The sequence below is a fragment of the Phalacrocorax aristotelis genome, chromosome 1 (genome assembly GCF_949628215.1).
Source record: "Phalacrocorax aristotelis chromosome 1, bGulAri2.1, whole genome shotgun sequence".
Lineage (NCBI taxonomy): Eukaryota > Metazoa > Chordata > Aves > Suliformes > Phalacrocoracidae > Phalacrocorax > Phalacrocorax aristotelis.
The window spans coordinates 31,359,527-31,387,048 of record NC_134276.1 but is presented as its reverse complement, the minus strand read 5'-3'; the positions used below and the strand labels follow the sequence as shown (position 1 = coordinate 31,387,048).

General features: G+C 38.0%; 1 protein-coding gene across 6 annotated transcripts in view; it reads left to right on the top strand.

Moving 5' to 3' along the window:
* The window catches only part of FNDC3A (fibronectin type III domain containing 3A), a 129,020-nt gene that overhangs the window by 18,781 nt on the left and 82,717 nt on the right, over window positions 1–27,522 (top strand). For 5 of the 6 annotated variants that reach the window (XM_075086488.1, XM_075086478.1, XM_075086460.1 and 2 more), the window contains one exon: window positions 22,332–22,407. In XM_075086488.1, the coding sequence (XP_074942589.1) occupies window positions 22,332–22,407 (76 nt within the window). Of the gene's footprint in view, window positions 1–2,153; window positions 2,413–22,331; window positions 22,408–27,522 lie in introns of those variants that run through there. The other variant, XM_075086517.1, reaches the window with a different exon arrangement.

Below are 27,522 nucleotides of genomic sequence, written 5' to 3'. Positions count from 1 at the left end.
TTCAGTCTGTACCTCATCAGTTTCTGTGTGAGCATGTTATGTAGGACAGTGTCAAAAGCCTTGCTATACTCATGATAAGCAGTATCTACTGCTTTTCCCTCATTCACCAAACTAGTAATTTCATTGTAGAACACCATCGAGGTTTGTCAGGCATGAGTTCCCCTTTGTGAATCCATACTGACTACTCCCAATCACCATTTTATCTTTACTGTGTTTGAAAATGGCTCTTAGGAAGATTTGCTCATTCATCTTCCCAGTGCTGAAGGTGATGTTGACCAGCCTGTAGCTCCCTGGATCCTCCTCCTTGCCCTTTTTTGAAGATTGCAGTGACATTTGCATTCTTTCAGTACTTGGGAACCTCCCCTAATCTTCGTGACCTTTCAAAGATAGTTGAGACTGAGTTGCTTCTGCCTTTTGCAAAAATAAGACTATCAAGTTGTGCTGTCAAGCTTACTCCATAATGGTACAAGATTTTGAGTCAGACATGAGCTTAAATGTTCTTTTGGGGATACTTTTTCATTGAAATGTTGTCTCTTTTTCTCCTGCCAAGCAGGCTTAAAACTAGAAAACAAGCAAAGAATTTCTTCAAAGAAATGAATTTGTAGGGGTTTCTGTTAATCATCTTAAGGGAAAAGCATCATATATGCTGCCAGTGTCCTTTTTTATTTAAAAAAACGAAACCAGCTCATTAAGAATACTCTCTAAAGTGGAACTGATAGTGGCAGTATTTATTTTAAAAAAAGAAAAAGGAGAATCTTCAGAAGCATTGGGCAGATTCTTATTCATCAATAAAGAAAGCCAGTTCCTTTCTTCATTTCATGATAAGTAGCAGTTATACCACAATGCTGTCTACTGTTCTGTGTCCCACAATGGCTAGTGAAAGTTGCGACTTTCATTTTCTGTCCTTCCTTCGCATCTGATGAATGACTCATGAAGAATCTGCAAATGCTTTTGTTCAGTAGCAGGAAATTTTACTGAAAACCCTTTTTGCATCTGGTGATTTAAAAGCCATCACTAAGTAGAAAATACTTTGTATATCTGAAATGCAGGAAATCCAGAATTGCAGGTACTGTTTACTCTGTCAAGGTTGCCCAAGTAGGACTTAGGCCACAGAAAGGTTAGGCAGGCCTTTATTTATTTATATGGGTCTTAAAATTATTTGTTATATTTGTTTTATATGGCACACTAATCAAAAGGGTATATACTTTCAAATTGTGATGTATTCAAGTACAACGTGTTGTAATTCTGAGCCTTTTTGATATATTTTAAATATTTTAACCGGAATATTAGTTCATTGTCTTCCTTCTTTTTTTTTGGTTTTTTGTTTGTTTGTTTTTGGGTTTTGGGGTGGGGTTTTTTTGTAACTTTGAAGCTACGGGAAGTGTGAAGACTTTTGCCTTCATGATGGAGTTTCTTGCTTTTCTGAAAGTCTCCTATTTGCTTAGCTACAACACACATATTCTGTAGGGGTTACTTCCTTAAAATATGAAAACTACTTTTCCAGTTTCTTTCATAACAGCATTGTGGTTTGTTGGATTGCATAATCTATAACAAAATCTGTAGCACTGCCAGCTTAATTGTGTTCTCACAACCAAAATTTAGAGCTGTTTTGTCCATGTAAATAAATGTATATGTTCATCTTTCTTCATAGTGTGTGTATAGATTGGACTGTAGCTATTCTGATTAGTTTTAGTCAGTCCTGACTGAAAGAAGTATTGGAAACCTGGTAGAAAATTATTTATTTAAATATTTTGTTTATATGTTGGTATTTCCTATTTTAGACTAGTTAATTACATCCTAAACTTGCAAGTTTTTGTTCAGCTGTAAAACATCTAGGATTTTTTTAATCAACTTCCCCCTCCCAGAATTAACTATTATAATTATTGTGACTTATGTTACATATACTGCATAACTGAATTACCAGATGGACATAGACCGTTCAGTACTTTCTGAAACAGTTCATATCTTCAAGTATTTGAAATAGATTATCTTGAAGTTCTGCTAGCAGTTTAAATTTGAAATAGCAGTACAAATATTTGAACATGATAAGGTGAAAGGTCATATGCTTCAAGTAGCGGAAGTGTCTCATCAGCTTAAAGCTGTAACTTTCCACCATGTTTTAAAACAAAACAATCCACAAAGTTAGAGGAATGTGCGTGCTCAGGCAGAAAACATGGAGAGCTTAAACTGAGTGAATTTTCATATGCTGCTCAGTGCTGCCATGGGAGACTGCCTTGTTCTGTGTCCCACAGAACAAGGGACTACTGTTAGTTCATAGGACAAAACTGGGGAAAAAAGCAAAGACCAAGCCTGTGAGCTCCACCCTCTCTCTTAAGCACAGACGTACTGCTGTTGCACCTTCCCATCACTGTGTTCAATGTGAGTGGGTAATGTACTCCATGTATCGTGGAGGTGAGTGATGTCGTGGATGAAGTATGGAGAAGGTCTATAGGAGTTGATAAAAACCAAGTGACACTAAGAAAACATGGTATGAGGACAGAAGTGCTTGAGGGTTTTTCATGTAAGGGTAACTACTGCAGTGAGCTTTACTGATTATTGCTGAGGCTGGACAGGAAGGATGTGTTTGATTATGTGAGTCCTGATGTAATGGGGGGAGGTAAATTCATGATTGAGAGGAAAATGGGGAGGCAAGAGTTCAAACTACTTTCTTTAACAGACACTTTGCTTTCCTGATATTAGACTGATGTTAAATTGTTTTGGAAAGTTTCTACAGCACCCAGTGCTGTTCCAAGACAAATCAGTAAATTGCTGACACAATTTTGCAGCAACCCTGGAGTCCTGGACCCTCTCTGCACCTTCCAACTAAAGCTAATAGTTGCAAAGTGAGGCATCCCTATATAATCTTGGTGTCCTTTATTACCAAAAAGGTAGATAGGACTCTCAAAGTAGCCCAACACCTGTTAACCATTTCCTGTTCTTTGGGGAGTGGGACACAGTGTTTGACCTTCAGTCAGCTTTATTTCTCAGCAAGGTGTAGTGATAAAGTAATATGTATAGCTTGGCAAGCTTGTTGCTTATCCTCCAGACTTTCAGAGGTTTAGATACTTAGTAGTGGGTTTTCCAAAAATTCCACTGCATGTGTATACATGTGTAGTATGTGTCTGTATGTGTATATATATACACACATATATACTGCATGTGAGTTTAAGTGCAAATTCTTTTAACTGAAATAGATATTTAGCATCAAATCTACAAGTTAGTATTTCTAAAACCAATTTCTTCTTTAAATACTTATGCCTCTCATCTTAAAGTTATTATTAACCTGTTATCATAGGAGGAAGTCTTCAGTCAGCAGAGTAATAAATGGCTATATAAAGAACTTAAGCAATTCTGACAATTCCCTTTTTGACTTTCAGATTGTTCACATTGTGTGGAGTCACAGCAGAAATATCATGGTGAAGATGTAAACTTAGATTACTAAATGCTTTTCCTCAGTTTTAGTTCTGACGCCTCTGTTTCTGAAAAGCATATGGTACACTATCAAGTTCCAGCTTGCTTTGGTTTTGCCTTGCTGCTGAAAATCAAGCCTAGAACTGCATATGTCTCATGATCTTTTCCTCTACAAGAAACAAAATCTGTGTTAAAAGTTGTTTAACAACATATACTGTTGTAACTGTTCTCATTGCTTTCCATATTGTGCTGTTTTCCTTTCCTTTATCTGTGTTTTGATTTTTATGGAGTACAAAGTACAGAGTAGATGCATGGTGGCTGCTCTCTTTTTTTTGTTGTTCTTTGTGTGTTGGGGGTGTGTGTGTTTGGGTGCGTGGTTTATTTTTCCCTTTGGCTCTATTGAATTAGCAGACACATCTAACTTCAGAGATCCATTAAAGTTTGTTTTAGTGGACAGTTATTCTTCCATCCTTCATAGCACTGAAGCACACCAGAATTGTTTGCGGGAACCGTTAGAACTCTTCTGTGTGTAATGCTGTAGTGCCAACTTACAGAAGCTGATTATCAAGCTATATTTTTTCTAGGATTGATTAGTACTTTTGTGTAGCAACTATCACTGTAAAATACATAATCAAACTTATATGGGACATTCTGTATACAAAAAAAATCTTCCATAGAAGTTTTTAACTGGTTGATGGCTATGAGTTTTGAAAAACACCAGAAAAAGCTATGAGGATGTGAGCTTTGATGCCTTAAGGTTATTAGATCCTTCCTGTATCTGAGTTAATTGTATTTTTTGCTTAGGAAGAGTGAAGTTTTGTCTTAGCTAAACATAAAATTTTTTGTTTGCCTTGGAGCTCAGAATTTTCTCTAATGTATTTAAAATGCATCCTTGATTGCATATGCATTGAAAACTTGCTTTAAATTTCCTAGAAGCAGCCACCATCCTCTGCAGAAAGTGAGGATTCAAAATTCTTTGGTGTGTAGTTATATATGAATACTATGCTGCTCTTGGTTAGTAAAAAACAGCATTGGATTTATTGCATAACTTATACTAGCATCCAAATATATTTATTTTAATATTTGCTGTCTGAAAATAAATGTAGAAACAAGAGTGAAGGCTGTGTAGTTCATAGCCTTTCCTTCTTGTATTTGGTATGAAACTTCATGGAATGAAGTATCCTTGTAAAATTTCTGAGTAATCCTTCCCTTTCTCTCTGAAATGTCTGTTCCCATTTGCATGATGTGAATCCTAGATTAATGCTGGTCTCTCATACAGTAGATTCCTCCCAAGAGACTTGAGGCAAGCTATCGCCAGCTGAATAAATCTCTTCAGAAACTGACATTTGGGGGAATTGGATGACATGTGAAGGTTGGATTTGAAGTCAGTTAGTCACTTTAGGTTGCTAATATAGTCAATGGGGAAAAATAAGCATGTCCAGAAGATGATTTCTTTCACGGTTTAGGAAGGTGACTAAAGATCTGTATGGTTTCTATTTTTTAATGAGAAGGTGCAAGTTGCCTGGAGTTATAAGCACTGAGGTACTCCAGTTCGTTCCTCTCTGCAGTCTGTTGCAAGTGGGCCTGGTTCCTGAGTCTGCATGTTTCTCTGTCAGTAAGGTTTGGGAGGGTACAGTTGTGTCCAAGTAGTGTCCCAGACTCATGCGTGTTCCTTGGTCCCTTTCTCTCCCCTTCTCTCTGCCTTGGGACACTTAAAATCATAGAATCATTAAGGTTGGAAAAGACCTCTAGATTCATCAAGTCCAACCGCTAACCCAACACCACCATGTCTCCTAAACCATGCCCTGAAGTGCCACATCTACATGTCTCTTAGATACCTCCAGGGATGGTGACTCCACCACCTCCCTGGGCAGCCTCTTCCAATGCCTGACCACTCTTTCAGTGAAGACATTTTTCCTAATATCCAACCTAAACCTCCCCTGATGCAGCTTGAAGCCATTTCCTCTCATTCTATCACCAGTGACCTGGGAGAAGAGACCAACACCCACCTCACTACAACCTCCTTTCAGGTAGTTGTAGAGGGCGATAAAGTCTCCCCTCAGCCTTCTCTTCTCCATAACGCTGAGTAAGCCAGGGCCTGAATGCCAGAGTCCAAGACCTACAAGTTCACCCTTATTACTTACTTACATTTCCTCAGAAGACAGTTATTTTAATCTTTCTTTAAGTTGTGACAAAAAAGTAACTGCTTTGCAAAGTCATATTTTTAACTCCAGAAACTCCACTCTTAAAATATGTGAGGACTACACTTTGCAGAGGGGTAATCTGAAGTATATCCCCTGCTAGCTGAAGCCTGTGTTTTGTCCCCTGGTGACTGAGAGGTTTCTTTATTTATAACTGGGCAAAGTCCATCTAACCCTCTGCGTACTACAGAATTATACACTTTATATAGAGTGACCAGAATGACATTATCCAGGAAGAGATAGACTCAGAGTTACACACCATAGCAAAAATGGCCCTTGGCTCTAATTTTTCTCCCTTTCTTGCTGAAAATAGTGGAGATAATATATTGAGAAAGTATTGGAGTTGTAGAGATTTCTCCCACCAAACCCTTGGACCAGCACTGACTGAGCCTTCTCAACCTGATCCCATTCAGGATATAGCCTTTAATTTCTCTTCCTTCTCAGGTTCTTTTTGTCACACAGTGTGTTGATACACAACGATACCTGGATTTGCGCAAAGCTGGGTATATAGGGGACTTTATCTGGAGGGAAAAAAGGCTACTTTAGAAGTGCTATTGAAACTCCTTTAACACTCTAATTTTTTAAACGAAATGCTATTTTAAATAACTGGAGAATACTGTTCTTTCTTTGGCACTTCCTTTTGTGCTCTATTTAAGGTAGAATTGTTAGATATATCCATCAGTCTTAAATATTATGGGCTTTTCACTTGCTATGTCACCAAACAAGAATCTGAGCTCTCAGAAGCAATGTTGGGAAATACAAAAAAACAAAAGTCCGTATACTTTCTAAACAAACAACTTTTATGTTTCCTAAATCTAAACTCCTCAGAAGCAATGTCCAAATTCAGCTTCAGCTTGCTTATTTATATTTTTCTCTTAATTGTTACAATTGCATTGCAGGAAGGAGATTATTTTTAAAGGACTTTTATTACAAATTTTTTATTTTAATTGTTCAGCAGAGCTCTAAAAAAAAATGAGAAGGTAGTACCTTTCTCTCCCACCTATCACTTCAGCCCTTGAATTAACTATATTAATTACAGACTACTGCACGGCCAGAGCGAGCTCAGCTGCTGCATGCTTGGTGAAGATCTCCATCAGTAACCTGCTGTTTGTGGCACTTACTGGTTGTAGGCAGAGAAATAGCGTCTATCCTGCTTGCTGGGTCCTCTTTTTGTACTTAGAAGGGTGAAGGAAGTCAGGACAAGGGCCAAAATGGCTCTGCCTGAGCCTACAGAGGGAGAATCAATTGTAGCTTTATGACCTTTCTGAAATAACATATTCAGCTGTTAGGCCAAAGGTTGATCGTGATCGCTTTATAATGTTGGATATTGTTTCGTGGTGAATGCATAACTGGTTACACAGTTTCAGACATGTCCAGATGTTAGTGACAAAGAAATTCTTTAAAGCGCCATTGACTTACATCATCATTAGCAAGTCTGTTAATTGTCCACCTCACTTTGTTCATCTTCGCTAGCTTTCATAATGTTTGTAAGATTCTTTTTATTTATTTATCAGTAGGTATTATATGGAAGGAAAATACTAGAAAAACTCTCTAACAATGGCACAACTGTTCAGCTTGTTTCAAATATGTGCTAACCAGCAAACTAATTCTTCCCCTCTTCTCAGCATTAAGATCTTCACAACAGATTCATACAGGCTGGAAGTAGACAGTCTTTGGAAGTTTTTGGTTTTTTTTGCATGGGGAAATGCCAATAATACCTATTTGACAAAGTATTTTAGATGGCAACTGCTGGTACAGCTTGCAGTCGAAGTGTGGGAATTGCAAAGTACATACAGCTGAAATACAGCTGAAAAGTGTCTTCAGTTTTGATGCTCAGCTGATATAATTTCAAGGGTGTTTTGATTCCACACGTGTTGTGAAGAAGACAGGATTATTACAGGAAGAGAAGATTATATTTTTTTATATATTTTAAATACAACACCTAAAAAACCTGCTGCAAATCAGATAAAAAAGTCTTCAAAGTGCCTCACTTTCTTTGAACAATGTCACGTGCAGCACTTTACAGTGCTTTTTTTTTTTTTAGAAACAAGGTTTTTGATAGTCTCAACATTTAGTAGCATCTTAAGCAAGTGGGGGTTTGGGTTTTTTAATTGTAACTTTCACTTCAGACAATCTTTGTTAAATTACTTCGTTTTCCAAAATTAAATTTGCAGTCTTCTACCTTTCAGTGCATCTAGATCCAACGTAAATGTAAGTTTACTCCCTGATTCTGTTTTGGACCATCACAAATACACAAATTGGTCACAGAAAGTGCCTGCTGGGGGATGAGCCCTGCAAAGTATTAGCTGAAAGCTTAGCACTTGCTACCGCTTTGCTGTGCAGTACGAGTTCTGTGTCTCATCCAGTTTTGCTTAGCGTTGTAAAGCTGAAGTCCTGTAGACTTCAAACAACAAGTCACCGTGAAATGAGAGTAATCTGGTTGAAGTCTTCCAGGTTTTATTTATGGAGGTTGATGTGTCTAACCACTGGCCAGGGCCAGATGCCTCAGAAAGGTGCCAGAGTTCAGCAACTGCCCCTAACACTGCTTCCTTCTACTTCCCTGTAAACAAGGATTAGCTTAAAACTTTGAAGAACAAATGGTTGTCTGTTGCATTATCTGTGTTCTTTGAAACAGTTCTGTTACCCTTATTTTATACTTTTGCTTATTTAAAAATATAATAGTGCACAGAAAATTTTCTACTTACTGTTATCCGCTAACCACAGACTGTATCAATGCTGATGAAACAGATTGGGTTTGCTGTATACGAGACAAATAAAACTTTGCTTAGCCAAGCCTTGAGAACTGAGAAAGCAAAAGAGAAGAGACAAAGCAGAAACAAGTAGATCAAAAAACTAAGTATTTCTCAAAAATAAAGAATAAGACAGACACGCTTATGGAACATTAATTAACACTATTACGTGTGGATACTAACATTTCTAGTTGCTTCTAGGAACATTCTGTCATCTTAGTGCATTCAGTGGTGCTGACAGTATCTTGTAGCAGTGGTTAAAGACTAAATGCTGATTTTTACTGTGTGTCAGCTGCGTTTTAGAAAAATGACACAGTTGCTTCCTCTCTCCCCTGAAAATATACATAAGCGTTAGGAGCATGTCACTGAGGAGACGGACGTTTTCTCTCACTTTCTTTGGGAGCTGCTGCTGCTACCTGTCCAAGCTGAAATAGTTTGGGGTGTGTGTGGTTTTTTTTGTTTAAAATCCCAAACATGTAAATTGTTACTGCAACATATTATGTGACATTTACTTAATTCTGTATATATTTCCTCCCTAGTCCTGAAAACTACGATTTAATAGCCTTTACTACCCAGGTCTGTTCTTTAGGAAGGTGTTATGTTAGATCCCTCTAGGTTATCAGTTGGTATTAGCAGATGCTATGGTAGAGAGTTGTGCAGTTGTGGTAAACCTATAAATTGGAATTTATTCAAATTTCGTGGAAAATAGAAGATTTTTAGAACTTTAGGGTTGAGAGCATTGCATCATGTTACTTGGACAATGTTCGGTGTCTATAGGACACTTATAAATAAGGATGAGAACCCTGCATTCTTCTGTCATGCTAAACCCAGAAGAGAATCACAGAATCACAGGTTGGAAGGGACCTCAGGGATCATCTAGTCCAAGATGAGAAAGAAAATTCTAACATTACTTATCCTTATAGATACCACAGAAACATTTTGTCCTTAGTCTTGTCATAACAGACTGGTGTGATTATAGTAGAGAGCTCCACCTAAAGTTTTCAGAACCCTTTACTGGTTACTAGCCAATATGAGTTGGCGGGAGGAGCAAGTCTAAAAGAAGATGGAGACAGAAAAATCTTATGAAAGATGACTTCATGAAAGAATTAGTTGGAAGTGACATTCTTCACAAGCCTGAAATTCTTAAATTATTTTAAATTGCCAAAGGCTTAAGACACTGTTTTAATTCAGCTTTCATTACTGATGTGTCAGCTGTTCCTATATAATAATTTTATGCTGTCTGTAATGCCTGTTACACAGATCTCTTGCATGTTTCCATTTAATCCATTTCCGAAATGTTAGTGGGTTTGACTGTGGAAAAGAGAAGTTCATAGCCTCATTAGCATTGTTATGATATGTACAGCAGATTTTGAACACACAAACAATGGAAAAACAACTTGTGCTGCGTTTCTAACTGACATCACCTTAGCTGGACCACAGATGTGACTCCATCTGGCAATTCCTGTGCTCCTAATGAATAAAAACACTCAAGTCTTGCAGTTTTCTTTGAACAGTAGCTCTTAGGGTCATACAAATACTGTTGTACTAGTCCTACAAACAGGGAGACTCTGGCATAGGTGAGGTGGCAAACCCACGAATCACTGTAAGTCTGCTTTGGAGCCACAACAGAGATAGCATCATGCGTCTGTCCAGCTTTCCCTGTTCGCTGGACCACACTGCAGAGCCAACCTACATGTAAAGACTTTCCTTGTAACAAAAGGCTGGACATAGATGGAAAACAGCTGCTTTGAAAACTAAAAAGTAAATGTTTTAAACAATAAAATTATACTGGATTTGAATAACTGATACCTTGAGCCTAGAAAGCTTTTAGTTGGTAAAGAATTTCATTGAAATTTCAAATTGAAGCTAAAATAGTGGAAAGTTACTTTTTTTTGTTATAAGTAGGCTGTAGATTTGAGTCCTTTTACATAAAAGTGTATCTCTGTGTGTACACTTGCTTACTACCTTTGAAGACATTACTGTCCAAGGAATGTTTTAAATTTTTTTATACCTCCAGCAACACTTAATTAGTAATTTAATGTTGCCACATTCCAGATACCAAGTTGTTACAAAGCAGTTTCATATATCTTGTCTGTTTATGGGTTATGACTTAAACCAGAGCGAGGAATATGTGATATTTGAAGTAATTTCTCCCAAGAAGGGAGGGATGTGTATTTTGCTCTGCATAGGCTGTCTTTCCACAGGTGAGGGTATGCTGGTGGGCCCCTGCTGCTGTTGGGGTTAAAGACTGCAGATGTGAGGTTGCCAGAAACTAATGCTGGATATTTTCGGTTCAGCTTTTTAGTGGCAACTAATAGAGGGAAACCATCTTTGTCAGTCATCTGAAATGTCTTCAATATTAATATCTAATAAAAGATATTTCTGGTTATAGTATTATTTAGGGCAGACATGTATGTAGATTATAAAACAAAACTGGGAAACACTTCTTTCTTTTCATGCTTCTTAATGGATCTAATAAATGTACAGTATAGAGTAATATAGTGTTTAAGAAAAAGTGCAGTAGAATCCAGTTAATTATTTCTTAGCTGTATATCTTCGTTCTCTTATAAAGTGGTTTTGTGGTTTGTTTTTTTTCCTCTCCCTCCTTTCTGGCTTATTTGCAAACCAAAGTCATGAGCTGCATTACAGATGCAAGTATAAAGTCAGAAGTTGGTTCATTCTGAGCTAATATATCCTATCTGGGAATCAGGAGGCTAAATTAAAAATGCAGTTATAAAATGGCATATATTTGGAAGCTTTGTTCTCTTAAACCCGAACCTTCTGTTGACTGACGTTAGATGATCTAGAAGCAGATGCTGCAGCAGCTATTTGTTGATTTAGTTGCTATGGTGACATGATACATTCGTGTACAGCAGGAAGCTCACTGTACGTTGCCTAATTTGATAGGAAGGAAGGCTTGAGGTAGGTATTGCTGACTATATTGTTAATTGATCCTACCTTTCACATCCTGCCTCCACATGCTTTGTGGATGCACAGCTATAGAGGAAGGTAAAGGGAGATACCCCAGCGTGGCATTTAGGTTAAGGTGCCCTGTTAAAAGAAGGGAGAGGCAGTGCTCAACACATCACCGAAGATTACCTCAGTATCAAGTGAATGGAACAGATTGGAGCAGCCGGAGTTGAATCTTCCTTCATCCTTTGTCACTGTGGTAGCACCAGTTGAATGAGAGAAATAAAAGGATGCGAGCAACAGTAAGTCAAAGTGCTAAGGCTTTTGAAGTGGCTTAGGAGATAAAGCATGTCACTAATTAGCATCTTGATTGGAGCTATTAGTGGAGAAAAATGTAATTGTTCTGAATATGTGCCCTAATGACAGAGCAGAAATGTGGCTCTGCCGGGAAGTTGTGTTGTATTATATTCACCCTTTTCCAGAAATACACCCTTTTTAAATCTTGTTGCAGACAGACTCTTAAAGATATAGTCTAAATGTTACAAAGGGCTTTGCAGTACCCTCCGCTTACCAAGATTAGTTGAGTGTGTTAAAGATTTTTGAAGTCAGAATGATCGAAATCATTAGCTCTGGTGTTTTCCAAAATTTGTAAAATGTTCAAAAATGAATTTACCTTTTCTTTATGGTTAAAAATACTTATCAGTTCTGCTGAGCTAATTTCAGCTGCAGTATTTTCAGACAAACCACTGCTGTCTATTTTTATGGTGATAGATATTACTAGTGCATTTAGAAGTATAATTTTGGTAAAGGCTTTCCATTATTTGTGATTTTTTTTCTTTGCTGACAATCGTTTGCTACTGACTCAGCACCTGTAACCATACAATGCTAAATATAGATGTTTTCAGATTAATAAGAAACAAAACCAAAAAAGTGAGCCCCAACTCTGAAGCTCTTGTCTCTTTCCTAGTACAACATCTCAGAAAAAACCCCATTGTTTCTGCTAGTATAGAAATGGATTGTGATTTGATTCTCTTTAAATTATGGTTTCAGAGGTACAGAGAAATGTTTTGGAACACTTTACCCTCTTGGTTTCTGTGAAGTTTGTTTGGAGGAAAAAAAAACCAAACCCAAAACACCCTACAACTCCAAAAACCAATACATCTCCCAAAACACTTCAGAATGAGAGAAGAACAGAACTCTGCTTTTCAGTAGTAGTTCTGGTTCAGCTTGTAATCTTTCTTGTTGTAAAGAACAGTCTCTTACTACATTATTTCATTTAAGTATGCTTTAACCAGAGTTGCAATATAACATACTCGTATTTCTTCACATTTTATATGATTTTAGCAATGGGTAAAATTAATGTAACATATCTTAGCTTTTTTCCCTCCACTTTTTTCTTGCCTTCTGATGTCCCCGCATTTTTCAGTGTTTTAATGTGTATGCCAGGCTATGAACTGGCTTTGCTGCTAAAGGATTGCATTTTTTTTGTTATGATATATTTAGTGGTAGGTCAGTTAGCATTCTTGCTACGTATATTTAGAGGCTTTTAACTCAGTTGGAAAATTTGTCCCAGATTTTACTCGTTTTGGAAAAATACGTAAATTCACGAAGCATAACTAACTACTTTTAGAGGAAGATATCAGGTAACTCATTCAGTTCCCCTCCCCTTCAGTGGGAGGTGGGGTGGCTGGGGAGAGGGAAGGATTCCAAATATCCCTTTACACTGAAATTCAATCCAGTTCCTTTGGTTTTCTTGCCTTTGTGACGGTAGACAGTGCTAGCCTGGGGAGAGAACAGAGCGTCAGTTCTCACGTTGGCTTATCCCACAACTTCACACATGACACAAAGTATATAATGTATATAATTGGTTTCTTTAGCCTCAGTCAGGATTTAAAAACTTGACCTTTTTCTTTCCCCTTTAGAAGGCTGATATTCCTTGATACTGAAGGATGTGTTTGAGAGCTGTGATATTTTGGAGAGGCAGAGCGAGCACCTGATGTCTATAGACTTTTTTCTTTAATGCAGATACAAAAATATTTCTCTCGTATCCCAGTAACTCTAAAATGATAGTTTCAGTCTTTCAGCTAAGACTTTGCCGGTTAGAAATAAACCCACAGATATTAGGAAAACTTAAGTATTTTAAAATTATCTTGTATATTCAGTAGTTAATAATGTTTTCTACAGACAGAGGAGTTTTTAGGTATAAAAGCCTTTATTTGGGCAACACAACTTGTTACCTGCTACGAAAGATTTGAAAATGTGGCTATGTATATCAAACTTGTAAACAAAATTTTACTGTATCTGAATTGAATCTCTTGATGTTTGTGCTGGCTTAGAAGAGTTAGAAACTGTCTTGTCAGTCCTGTCCTTTTAGAAATAGAGGTATTATTTGAACTACAGCTTTAAAATATATGATACTTAGATCATCCTTATGTGGTAAGGATAAGCTAAACTCTCTTCCTGAAGCCTTATTCAAATCTGATCTGCAAAAATTTCCCCATATTAGGTAGGTCTTCATACCTGTATGGAGCAAGGCAGAGGAGAATGTTAGCAACTGTCTTAATACTGGTTTTGTTTTGGTTTGTGCCTGTGTGAAAGATCATCTAGGATATGTCTAGACCTAATCATTTATTTAGACTTTTTTTGCTTCAGACTAAATTTAAACTTCTAGAACCTAAACAAAAACTTTGAAATATTATCTCTGTATATATTATGTATTAGCAATAATATTTTGCATATATAGTTTTTTCCATAAAATTGCTTTTGCCTTACAGATCCACTTCATATATATATTTGATAGAAGTGGCAGATTATTTTTGAAGTACTGGTTTTTGGCTGGCTGTATCGTCCATGGGGATGTCTGTGTATTTGGGGAAGGGAACCTTGTTCTTCAGTCTTTGAGTTTTATTCAGAGAGCTGCTTTTGCACATGTATAATGCTGAGCAAAGGAGGAAAAATGTGTCAAACTTGCTATGAGACATCTTTTATTATGTTAGTTTTTAGAGCTTGTTTTCTTATTTCAGGTTTTATTTATTGGCTGAATATTTTGTTTCATTGGCTTTTCTTTCCTCCGTAGAGACAGAAATAATTTGGACTTCTAATTGTACTTAGAGTTTCTGCTGTGGAAAGACGTTGCCTTAAAATGGTGAAGTAATGTGCTTGTGAATTAGCCCTAAGCTTTTTTGTTTTCCTGCTCTGCCAGTCTTTCGCCTCGTCTATGGCCCTTATCAGGATGAATCCAGTTTTGGTACTGGTACATCACAATAATGTCCACAGGTTTTATTTCAGTCTTGTTTACTAACCACCTGATGGAGAACAGTCATTAATTGTGCAAGTCTATTTATAGTTTGTCTTTTTTTTGCGTATATGTGTGTGACTGAGAGCATTGGGAAAACTTTTTGCTGCATATTGTAATGTAAGTACGCAATTGTGATGCCACATGTCTGATGCTGCCAGTCTCTCCCGTCAGCTAGCTGAAATTATCTTGAAACCTGTCAATCTGCTAATACATCGCTACTTTGGTTAGTAGGATGGTAGTGGAAGTAGAGGTGCTTGTAGAAGCGTGGATCTTACTGACAGAATGAGGGGTTGTTTTAAATTGTTATTTCAGTGGAGTTAATGGGCTTTTTGGCCTTAATTAGTGTACAAACAAACATATTCAAAGCAGGATTAGCTAGCTCTGTATTTTAAATTCCATTCTTTCCCTCACTGTGCTCCAGTGAAGAAGTACCTTAACCTGCATATTTGTCTGGCACAAGCAAATTGTTAGGCTGCTTAGGAAAGTATTCTGTATCCATAAAGACAAGGATTAGTATGACATAAATCAGCTCTGTTTTGTATTGTCGCCATTCTGCCTTTAAAAGACATTGCCGTGACCGCATTGGTAGAGTAAAATACCTCTAAGGATCCTACTTTGGCTTCTGCAACCTCTGTTTCGTGCTGTAAAAGTTACTTCTAGGCCCTTCTGGATATGAGTGTTAACATTTGGCCTTAAGATTTCCCTTTTTTGGAGCAGCCCTCTGAGTCAAGGTGGCTGCAGCTCTGTCTTGCACAGATCTCCCTTCCACCTTTTGTTTTTTGTATTCTTAGTCTTACAGGTTTTTTCCTGACTCTAGCTGTCTTTATCAAATTCATTTCTTCAGTGTTAGAAATAAGCTTAAGACTTGGAAAAACATCCAGCTCCTTTCTTGATACAGCCTGCAGAAATATCCTGTAGTTTCTTTTGCAGATAATGAAGAGCTCACTGAGCAGAAATAAGAAATATTGAGCACTCTCTTTGAACATTTGTACTGCCTTTGATTCTTTAGATGCAAAATCAGAATACTTCCTTATTCTATTCATAGTGATGTAGTAAAGTTTAAACCATATACGAGATCTTCAGATGAAATTATTGTTAAATTATCATCACATCTATTGATAGGAGTGTGTCCAAGTCAATGATGCATATCTCTGTAGGACATGATCATACTACTTGAGCTACAAGAAAATTATATTTTTAATTTGGAATTCTTTGAGGAGAGAAATAGAATATTTACATGGATTTGTTGTATTCTAAAAGTGTATTCATCATATAAGACAGGTTCAAATCATGATTAAGGTGAAGAACAGATTTTCAAAGCTAATTAAGAGGGTATCTCTTAACTAGTCCTTCAAAAAGGCAAAACGTTGTAACGCTTCTTCAGGCTGCTGACGGGCAGTGTTTATATATTAGTAATTTAAGCGTGCACAAGAATGTTCCCAGAGACTGAAGCTAAGTGTCATGGAACAAGTCAGCGAGGCACGTGGCAGCAGCAACGGTAAGTCCTGCAACTGGGCGCTAGATTGGGGTAGAAAAGGGGGTTTCCTGTGCCCGGTGGGGCCCTCGCACCAAAAACAACCGGCTGCTCTCGCGAGCGAGGCGGACGGGGCTTGGCATTGCTGGGGCAATGGTGGGAGATTTAAACGGCTCCCTAGGGAGCGCGAGCAACAAGGAGCGCAGCAAACAGGATGGGCAAACAGGGCGTGGCGCGTCAGAAAGGGCATGGCGCAGCCGTTTGCGTGGCTGTTCACGCAGGCAGGGCGAGACGGCAGCTGGCAAGCTCTCCTCGTGGTCTGCGCTGCCATGGTCTCCGCTCGGAAAAGAGCTATTGCCAGAAGGCATGTGGTGATGCAGACAGAACTCCCACTAAAACATGCGGCCACCCAGGTCTCTGGCTGCAGGGAGTGCAGAGCCTTGCTCCAGTCATGGAGGGATCCTGAGACAGGACCTGCGTGAGGTGTGAGCAGGTGGAGGATCTGCTCAGCACGGTGGCAGAGCTGAAAGAAGTTGCAAGACTGAGGAGTATCAGGGAATGCGAGAGGGAGATAGACTGGCGCAGCCACTCCCTACCATCCCTGAGACAAGCTGACCAGATAGAAGCGTCAAAAGAAGGAGTGGCTCCCCTGCCCTCATGCTGCCAGGCAGAGGGAGGGGACCCAAGAGATGGATGCAGATCCCTGCTCGGCACAGTAGGCGAATCCTCTCCTGGCTGACTGAATTCATCCCCCCACGTGCCCTTATACAATAGGTACAGGGCTCTGGAACCCGAGGGCCAGGAGGTACCTGAAAGGAGGTTGCAGCGAGGCGGGGGATGGTCTCTTCTCCCTAGTAACAAGCAATAGGATGAGAGGAAACAGCCTCAAGCGGTTCCAGGGGAACTTCCAGGGGAAGTTTAGATTGGATATTAGGAAAAACTTCTTCACCGAAAGGGTTGTCAAACATTGGAACAGGCTGCCCAGGGAGGTGGTGGAGTCTCCATCCCTGGAGGTATTTAAAAGAAGGTGGTACTTGAGGATATGGTTTAGTGGTGGACTTGGCAGTGATAGGTTAGCGGTTGGACTTGCTGATCTTAGAGGTCTTTTCCAACCTTATTGATTCCATGATTCTAAGTCTGTTCTAGTAAACTATTTTTTTTCCTCCAGAAAAAGTGTCTGTGTGCAGGCTGCCTGTTAAGAGTGGTCTCCAGAATAATTTCCAATATTGTCTGGGAGAAGACTGCTCATTGGCAATTGGCATTGGCCTGTGTTGTGCTGAGGACTGATATAACATTCTTCTTCATTCCAGGTGATGTTCATGAGCACTGCTTGCTTTGCTAATACAGATGTGGTTTTAGGTACCACTAACATGGTCAAGTGGATGAAGCAGTTGTTCTAACATTTCTAATCTCTCCTAGGACTCCTTAGTTTGCAGAGACTGGGGACAGGGAGGGGGAAATTGCTAAGGCTTAAAAAATAATGGAGGTAGATGAAATTTACTCAGAACTGTTGTTCAGCAAATCCTATAGCACAGGAACTAGGGGCATTTAACTAGTAGGAGATTATTTTAAAATGGCTAAAAGGTGAACTTCAGGAACTTGCTGCCATAGGAGGTTGTGGAGGCAATTCAAAGTGTAAGCAAACTCAAGGAGTTTAGGTAGACTCATGGACAATGAGAGAGGTGGACTGCAGAAAATGGCCTGGCTCAGTTGCTCTCCCTAAATAGCATCTCCGATAGATATATTTGAGGCAAAGTACTGGGCTAGATGGACTGCTGACACAAACAGTGAGGACATTTCTTATGTTCTTATTTGACTTGAGCAGCTGCCTGAGTTCTGAGTTGAAACCACAATTTCAGGAAAAACCTATTGAGCTTTCTAGTGTGTGCCACGACTCAGTTTTGTTAGGAAGCTGGTCTTTGTCAATCTGGGCTATGTATCTTGAACTGGCAGTGGATGGGCTGCGAAGTACATGTTTTAAAGTCAGGAAAAAAGTCTAGTATTCCATGCTAAGAAGGGGGTTTAATGAACGCTATTCCTTTTTGCAACGCCTTGCTATGTTTTTAGGATGGATTTTGCTTTAAATATTGTGCTAAGAAGAAACCTCTATAATCCATACCTATTTAATTAAACTCCTACAAAGCTTAGTATGTTGTTCATTTGATCTGGATTTATCGTCTAAATTATCTTGTGTAGAATAAATTAAGTACCATTGAAAAGTATGAAATGTAACTGTTAAAATTCTGACAGTCTTTGGCATCTGTGTTTTGGGTATTTCAAACTTTCGTCATATAGGCTGGTAATTCTGTTTTATTTATGCCAGAACTAGTTTTAGGATAATAGTATAGCTGTAGTCTTATACTGTCAACTTGTATGCTATTATCTGGCAAGAGATTCTGTACTGTTTTTCATCAGCAACTGAATTGCGGTCATGTGGATCATCATTAAATAACTGTTTAAAGGAAACAATTTATAGTCCCAGTGGAAATTACACAAAACTGGTTGTTGACCTAATACTCCCATTTCTTAATAGCAATGCCTTAACATATTTTGAACTTGAGACAAAAACAAGTTGAGTCAAAGTTGTGGTAGCATTGAGAAATTACACTTCAAAATTTTATTAGGTTCTGTTGTAGTTGGTTACGTGTTACAAGTTCTAGAATCCTACAAGGACTTATATCAATGCCTCAGTGTCTTAAGTTCGCATTATTTTGTTAAGGTTATGAAGTCCTTAATAGTGTTTTGTTGATTTAGAAAGAGAAGTGGCATTTGAAAAGTGCCTGTTTTAAACGTGCTTCCCACTGAGACAGACATATCACAAATGAGTTTTTTCAGATTATCATAATTATCTTAGGGAGTGGAAAATGGAAATCTGGATAGGATAGTGCATGTTAACCTTTAGATAGCAGAGCTTAGATGCTGTGAGTAAAGCAACAGGATTTGTCAAAAAGAGACTGAGGCATGGGAAGAGAGGCCGAATCATCAGATTTTTCCAAAGCTTTTCACTGAGTTCGAGCCAACATTAATTTTTTGCCCAGGAGAGGAAAGAGATCAAGGTCTAGAATATTTGGTGTGGAAGACGAGGGCCTTGGTTTTCATAAGTATTGGTGTTAGGGTTCATGAAGTAGTGTGTTGGACAATGAGATGTGCAAGCGTGCACAAAGCCACCTAGGATGAGATGAAAGAGCTATAAACACTAAGCAACCTGTAGATTTTATTTGCCTAACGTGATGCTGTGAAAGATCCGTGTTACCTTTTCCTTTAGAGACATTTTCTTGCATCTTTGATTATGTGCAGACATTTATTAGATAAGACGGAATCCCTGTGAGTGATTGTCTGTCTTTGCTAATATCTCTTCTGACCAGGAAGGTGTCACTCTCTCTTTCTGTGCATAGCTTTATTTTTTCTTGTTTCAAATTCTATCTACTGAGGTGGCAATTAAGTGTCAAAAATGTCTTTCTCAAAGCGGTAATTACTCCATGGGGTTCAGCAGTGATAAGGCTGGTCCAGAAACCAATGCTGGTCACACTGACAAACGTTACCCAAGCACAAAGACTTTTGAAGCCTGCAGTTCTTGAAACTTCTGAAATTACTTCGGCCCTGATTCAGGGCACACTTGGCAACAAATACAGCCTATCTTGGAACAGTTGTAAAATACAAATGTGAATGCACAACATAAAAGCGAGGCTGAAAGTGGGAGCCAGTGAAATACACAGTCAGGCGTATAGTAGACTAATAGTCCGTTGACGAAAAGGCTCTATTTTCTATTCCTGTGAACTGAACATCTAATTAAACTGTATTACGTCAGCGAGTTGGCCCACCCTTTTGAGTCTGAGTCAGATGTCCTCAGAGATGTGAAAATTTGATGACATCCTCAGTGTCAGGGCTCCATCCTGAGTGGTGCTGGACTCCATGAGGAGACCTGTTGCCTCATGGTGCAGCCGCTGCTGAACTGTGTCCCCTCTCACTGTGTTACACAATGGTTGGCATGCTAAGCCTTCACTTTCTCGGACTAGCTGTGAAGTGAAAAACAGATTCTCACACAGGAGAAACTGCTACAAAAGAAAATCGGGAGGCGTAGGGCCCACTTGCTGCAGTTGGGCCAGTACGCGTATTTCCATGCTCAAATCTACTTTGCTAGCTGGAGCCTCCAGTTCAGATGTCCTACAGCAGAGGTCTGGAGGACGAAAACCAGCACAGTCCCAAGGCAACGTCATTATCTAGGTTACCAACTTCAGGCACTTATAACAGAAGAAACGGAATAGCAGTCATTCCCCATTCCCTGTTCCTTTAAAAGTAGGAAGCAGGGGAATTATATCAGCCATTGCCCTAAAACTTGAGGGCTTTGCAGCTTTTCTGCTTCTCATAGTTTATGTGGCAGAGACCAAGAATATTGAGCTGAAAATTGTACCGATTGACATGTCAGCTGAAGCCAGAACAGCTCCTCCCCAGGAGTTAAGGCGTATTAAATCAGCCAGAAGTCTTGGGCAGATGTGGTTATCCAACCCACACATAAGAGGTGGAAAGACATTCTTATGTACCCCTGCAAAGCTTCTAAGTACTTTTATTCCAGTCTAAATGTCAAGCTAAAACTTCCAGTTGTAGCGGAGAGGGGAAAATAAATCAATGAAATATGTCTTCAAAAAGTTACGCCTGCTTGGGGATTCTGAAAAAGAAATTGTAAGAAATCATCCACTCGTATTTCTCTCCTTCATCACATTTTGAAGGTGATAGCCAGTTGTCAAAATGCTACCTTCAAACACTCAGAATAAACTCTGGAAGTACAATATTTTCTGAAGACCTGTGAGTCTTATTTGAAATTTATGTCTAAAATCGTCTTGTTTCTAAGTTTAGATTATACTATGAATACCAACTCTTACTGGATTTTATATTCAGATATACTTTACAAGATCTGGAGGATTTATTAGCATCATACAATGTAAATAGTGATATAGTTAATTGGTTTTTTTCTCCAAGAGCCTCAAGCTTCTGGAGGCATCTTGCTTCATGTGGTACAGTGCTATTACTGGAGAAACTTAAAATAGTATTTTTAAAGTCCATGCTCAAAACAGCTAAATCAGCATTGAATCACACGGCCCAAGTTTGAAGATGTGACTATCCATCATATCTCATCAAAGTTGCAGCTATGTTAGGGTAGAACTTGCCATCTTTTCATTGATTTGTAATGCTGCTCTACCAGAGGGGGAGGAATTTGTATGATTTCTGCCACCTTCTCACACTTTCCTTTCTCTCAGGTATCCTAAAATGAGTAACGCTCAAGTTTCCTGTTTTCTTTTTTTGTAAACAAGACCAATTTTATTTTCTTTTAGCAATTTAACAGAGTAAGATTTTGGCCATAATGTTGAAGAGTTGTGTATATAGTGATTTGTCTCCGATTCACACCAGGGGAGGACATACACTCTATTTAGACACATGCAAGCAAAACTGAAGAAAGATGTGTCCAGAAAGGAAATTATGAAATGTACCTGCTATTCTGGTTTTTTTCTTTGTTCATAATTTTGGCTAAGTTCTTTATGGTAACAAACTTTTTCTCTCACAGAAAGGCAGGTTTCAAGTGAGAATACAGAAGTCTAAAATGGTAACAGGCTTCTGCTTTGGTACATGTCAGACTTCCTCTGTTTATTTTGGCTGATAAGTGTGCTTTGTTATCAATTCTGCATTGCATGGGTTTACAAAATTAGGATAAACAGCTTTCCGCAAATAAAATGATACATATTGTTTCATGCTGTGCATCTGGAGTGCTTACTTTGTCATGACTTTGAGTAATGTTTTATCATCAATGAATGTGTGAACATGCTTGGCTCATGTAAAGAAGGAAGTGACACAATTTTTCCCTTATGTTGAAAACTGTTTGCCAAGTGGTTATGAAAATTCCGACACTGGGAATTTAAGGCTTTCTTCCAAAACTTTAAGTAATGGCTTGATTAATGTTTAAGTTAATGTAATCTGTTGAAATAATTTAAGCTGTACAAATAGCTTTTTAATTATACTAATCAGACGAGAAAATTTCTACAGGTACTGTTTTACTCAGTTGTTATTCTCTCCTTGGTTCTTTGGAACATGTTTCTTTAAAAATATCTGTACTTATTCTTGCTCTTATCTCTCTTTCTCTGTGGGATGAAGGCAGCAAGCAGTATGAAGTGAAAAATGTGTTTACTAACCAGAGAAAAAAGTTGGGTTTTTCCTACTAAAACTTTTTTTTTTTGCATGTACCAGACTGTAACATACCCCTGTGTAATGGTTGTAAACACTCTTTTATTTTCAAGGTTATTCTTGTGCAAGTTAATCCAGGGGAAGCATTTACAATAAGAAGAGAAGATGGCCAGTTTCAGTGCATTACAGGTAAAGCTGATAAATTTATTTTAATATTTCCTGAGTTTGCATCAGGATGAATAAAAAGCAATTTATGGTGTTGAAAGTAAAAGACTGACGGACATTATTTTAAATACAAGAGCTGTTTAAAGAACTAAAAAATTAGGTGCTAAAGATCATTTGATTTAGATTTCACTACCGTAAACAAATTACTTCTTCTTATTAGATGAAATTAAATTTCTTGTGTAGAGAAAAGGGGGAAGACTTTCAGTTTGCAAAGCAAACAGAGGACTGCTGTGGTAGCAACTTTTGACTAATTGCATTTATTACACATACCTCAAATTAAAAGCTACAGTTGTTAATTTGGTTTGAGTGTTTTTTTTAATTCTTTGCTGTCATGTGGACATTGTTTGCCTGTCCCAGCAGAAGCTGTGTGTTATCCCACTACTAGTTTTTTGTTATCTCTAGGGGCCAAATTGTGTCCTTCCTGAGTTCTAGCAAGTGCAGCTTCAAAATACAAATAAATGCTTCATCTAAGTGTAGCATTCCCTGTTTATGCAGTGGTCAGTTTGGATGTTGTTTTCTGTTCTGAATGAAACTAGCCACCAGTTAAGCCTCCCTACAACTGCAAGAAATAAGCAGTCAGATATTGCTGCTGCTTAGAGTATCACTTTACTGTGTTATGGGAGAGTATCCAAGGATTCAGCTATAGGATCAATTTTTTGCTTGTTTTGTATTGGGACAATGAATCCTCCCTCCTTTTTTCTGGATGTTGACCCAGCTTCAGCAGATACTGTTCTGGGAAGTTGAAGCAAGTATTTTCCAGCTCCTTTCCCCCCCTCTCTCCAGTCTAGGAAGAGTTGGCAGGTCTGGTTTCCAGTGTCTTAGGCAGGTTCTTTGGCTACAAAATAACTGATTAAAAGGAGGCCTTGGATTGTAATCAAGTTTATATTGACAATGCTTAAAGTTTACTTGTCCATTAGCACCGTTTTCAAAACTTTGTGCTGGTTGCATAGCGTTGTTGCTTCCCTTGAGCCACAAATGGATCAGTGTTGCAGCTCACAGTTCTATAGGTTTTATTCTTAATTGAAATACAGCTGTGTAATAGTTACGTGGCAGTATCTGAGGGGAACAGTGATTTTTGTCTTACAGTTTAACTTAAAGAACAGATATGATGCATTTTACTTCTGTTGCACAGAATACTGAGGAGAGTGGCATGCATTCCATTTTAGGTTTTAATTTTGATTTATTAGATGGACTTGAGGGTGGGGAGAAAGAATTGACGCTTCCCTTGCACGACCATCTTAAAAGCAGGAAGTGGGTGATAAACTGCAAATATACTAAGATCATATCTTTATAGATACAGTTTTAACCTTTTGTGGTACAGTTTTTATCCTTGCCTGGTCCCTCTTGCTTTCCAAGTAGGCAGCTCGCTATTGTGATTTGATTCAGCTGCTGCTTTCTTCATGTCTTAAATATGAAAGTGAGTGTGAGCAGTTATTAGACAATTGTTCCTGGGTCTCACTAAGTGTAAGCTAAGGTACAGTCTTTACAACTTTCCTGAAAAGTGGCACTGGCAATCTAGAAACCTACATCCCAAATCAGTTCCACAGCTTTTGCAAATGTCCTCTCATATAAACTTTCTCCTTGTCCTTCCCCCTTCCAGGACATGAAAATATCGCTTACAGTTTGTTGTAAAACAAAAGGCATAGAGGTTTTTCGTGTCTGTACATTCACTAATCTTAGAACAGAATCTGAGTTGCACATGATATAAATATTGCTTTTCTAGTCTATCCTTGCCACTCCTGAGACTTTTCTGTGTTTTATGAGTTCTCTGCCAATGGATCTTTCTACCTTTTGGCTTGTTGGGTCTGTCTGGCTTAAAGAAGAAATTCCCATAGTAGTTGATGTTGTACCTTTTTCACTGTATGTATTGCAACTAATGAGGAATGTCTACTTTCCTGTTTTCTGTGTATAGATTTGTATAAAGTGAAAAATTTCAGATCGTGTACACTGTAGAAAGTAATTCGGAATTGGTGGTCGTTTTTGTTCTGCCACAACTTTTCAAACACAGTTTGCCCTTGACTTGGCTACAAAATGGATGATGAGTCTGCAAAATGTGTTACAGCCACGGGAGACTATTGGATTGACTTTAAAGAAAGAAAGCTCATAACAGTTCCCTGTTCTTTTCTTCACTGAATGCACTCAGCTATTAGGTCAAATCAAAGTTAAAGATGCGGAAATACATAATGAATATGGTTTGGAGGAAACGTTCTAAACATGCAGAGATGCTTATTTTGAGAGGCATAAAGAAAGCAAAGATGGCTGAAATTTAGTGGAGATGCAATTAGTGGGAAGTCATTTTAGTCATTATAATGTTTCTTAATACTTTTTTCCAATCTTAGTTTTTCCTGTAAATATTTACCCATCTTTATACTCTTCTCTGACTGTAATGACTTAAAAGTCTCTGTGCAGAATGCATATTCAGCTTCTTCGGTGATGTACTATGTTAAAAGAGGTGGTATTACATACATTAAAAATGTGTATCTGTATACTACTTTGCAAAACCACAGCATGTATTGCCCACAGAAAAATTTTAATTATGTAGAACAAATATATTGCATATTGCAATTAATATGCTTTTGTCTTGTATCACACTCAAAAATCCACCTGGAGGAAAAGCATTAGTACAAGCAAAGGTTTTTCATGAAGTGCACTTAATGCTTTGTTACAAACATTCTCTTATCCCTTTCAAAATGAGGCTCGTAAGGCTTACACGTATAATTCATAACACTTACCTATCAGTCATAGAATAAGTGACCACCAAACAAATATCTTTTAGTTTCTTATGTTTGCTTTTAAATGAACTTCTCTGAACCAGTTCATCCTACTTCATATTTTGTGGTATGTTCAATATTCTACAAATAACAAGGGCTTCAGTTCAACATCGAACATAGTACAATTCTTTTTTCAAGGAACAGAAACTTTTCAAGTACTATTTTTTCCTAAGTCTGTATTCTAATTTATACTTAGCAAAATGGTGGCTAACAAATACATCGTCTCTTTGGAATAAAGTCTTTCTGAAAGATATCCAAGGAAAAAGATAAATAATTTGAGATTACAAAGTAAGAATTTGGAATGTTACACTTTGACCAAAGATGGAAACAATAAAATGTAAATTCAGGTTCTTGCAAGGCAATTTGCATGGGCATATGTTTAAATTGAAACCATGTAAGTACAGTACTAAAATGAAAGAATGGAAGTCAAGAGGTAGCGAGCTGCTTCTGGATGGATCCACAGTAGAACTGCAGATACCCAGACACAGTAGTTTGGGTGATTTGGTAAGTCACTGCTCCTTCAGTAATTCTAGATCTCTCTTGTGCTTTATTGCTGGTCAATTCACCTTGAGATTGCACTGTCTACTGAAGTCAATGAGGATTATTTCTAAATCTAACCATAATGTTAATTGTATTTTCTTGCATCATATCCATGTCTATTGGAAACATTGAAATGCTCCATCAATCTTTGTGCTGCTCTTGTCAGTTATTTTATTTATAAAGAGAACTATTCTTACTTTGGATACTCTATACATAAGGTAAAACTACTGAACCTGAGAGAGTCAGTGTGTCTCTAGGAGAATGGAGAGGTGTGAATAAAGTGACTATTCTAGAGCTGTTCTTGAATCAATGAAGTGATGAAAACTTAAAGCACCCATTAATGGAGAAACACACCTGCTTTTTCTGTGAGCTAAGCTTCTGAAGAAAATGCTGCATTTATACCCAGGTCTCTACAGTGACTTACCATCTGTTCGCTGATATAACTCTCACAGATGGTCTGTAAAGCTTTGACCAATTGGGAACTATGATAAGTGAGAAGTAGCTTCTTTATGCGGGCCTCTTCTGTGGCACTTAAGATTAGGTGAAAAGGCTCTTAAGATTCTTCCCTTGTTTGAAATCTTTTAAGGTTGGCGAAAGAGCAGTGGTGGTTAAGGCACCTTTTCTCCTTGGTGAATCCCATTCCTTTATTTTGGTGCAGTTTTGATGACTTAAACTATTTTGTGTATTTTATTCTTGGTGTCTTACATTTCTGTAAAGTGTGGGGTTTAGTGTCTTACACTTTATATTTCTCTAGTTAGCAATCTTGGATCTTAGTTGCTTTTTTTCTTGACTTCAATATAGCTTCAAATGAGCAATTCTGTGTGCCAATGGCCATTTTTCTGATTTCATAAAATATTTTCTTTGCCTAGTGGTTTGTATGATAGCAATAACTTCTGCTCCCCCTTGATGCAGTTTCAATTTAAACCATTTGTCAGTCTCTTACTTTCCAAGGACACTGCGCTTTTCCTGCTAGATAGATAGGAAGATATCTGTCTGTCTACCAATGTGTTAGACCAAAATGTTTATTTTCAGAAGAGCTCTTTTAAATCTATGAAACTGTTCTCACACACTAGAAATACTCAGACCTCTGTGGAAACTTTTCTTAAGCCAAAATTTTCTTCTGGTAAAGTGAAATAATCAGCTACATCACAGTGATTCAGAAAACCAGGTTTGAAATATATGAATGGGCTCTCTTTGTAGAAGTGAATTACTGCAGATCACTCATTCATGAATTCTTCCTATTACAGAATAAATGAATGAAGACGACTCATCTTGAGCACATTTCGTAATAGTCCCAAGTTGCAGCTAAGGGCTATTAAACCTTAGTTGACATAGTAAGAGAGGCCATGTTCTGTATGTTTCTGCAAAGGAAAATTGCCATTTTGATAATAAAATAAGAAAATGTATGTAAATTAGAATGAGTCATAAATACTTCATGCTTTGAAATGAAATGCATATCAGTATTAAGGTTAGTCTCTGGGATAAAAGTTAAGCAATCTTAACCTCATTTTTTGTCTTTAAAATAAGGAATAAAATACTTCTGAAAAGTGTTTTCAAGGAAATCAAGAGGAAAAGCTCACATCAATTCTGAGACTACAGTAGTAAAACACAAACTTTAGTTCATTCTAAGATTAACTTCAACTTTGCAACACCAAAGCTGCCCATTACCCAGAATATTGTGTGAACAAAACTGTTAGTGAATCACAGAATGGTTTCAGTTGGAAGGGACCTTTAAAGATCTAGTCCAACCCCCTGCAGTGGGCAGGGA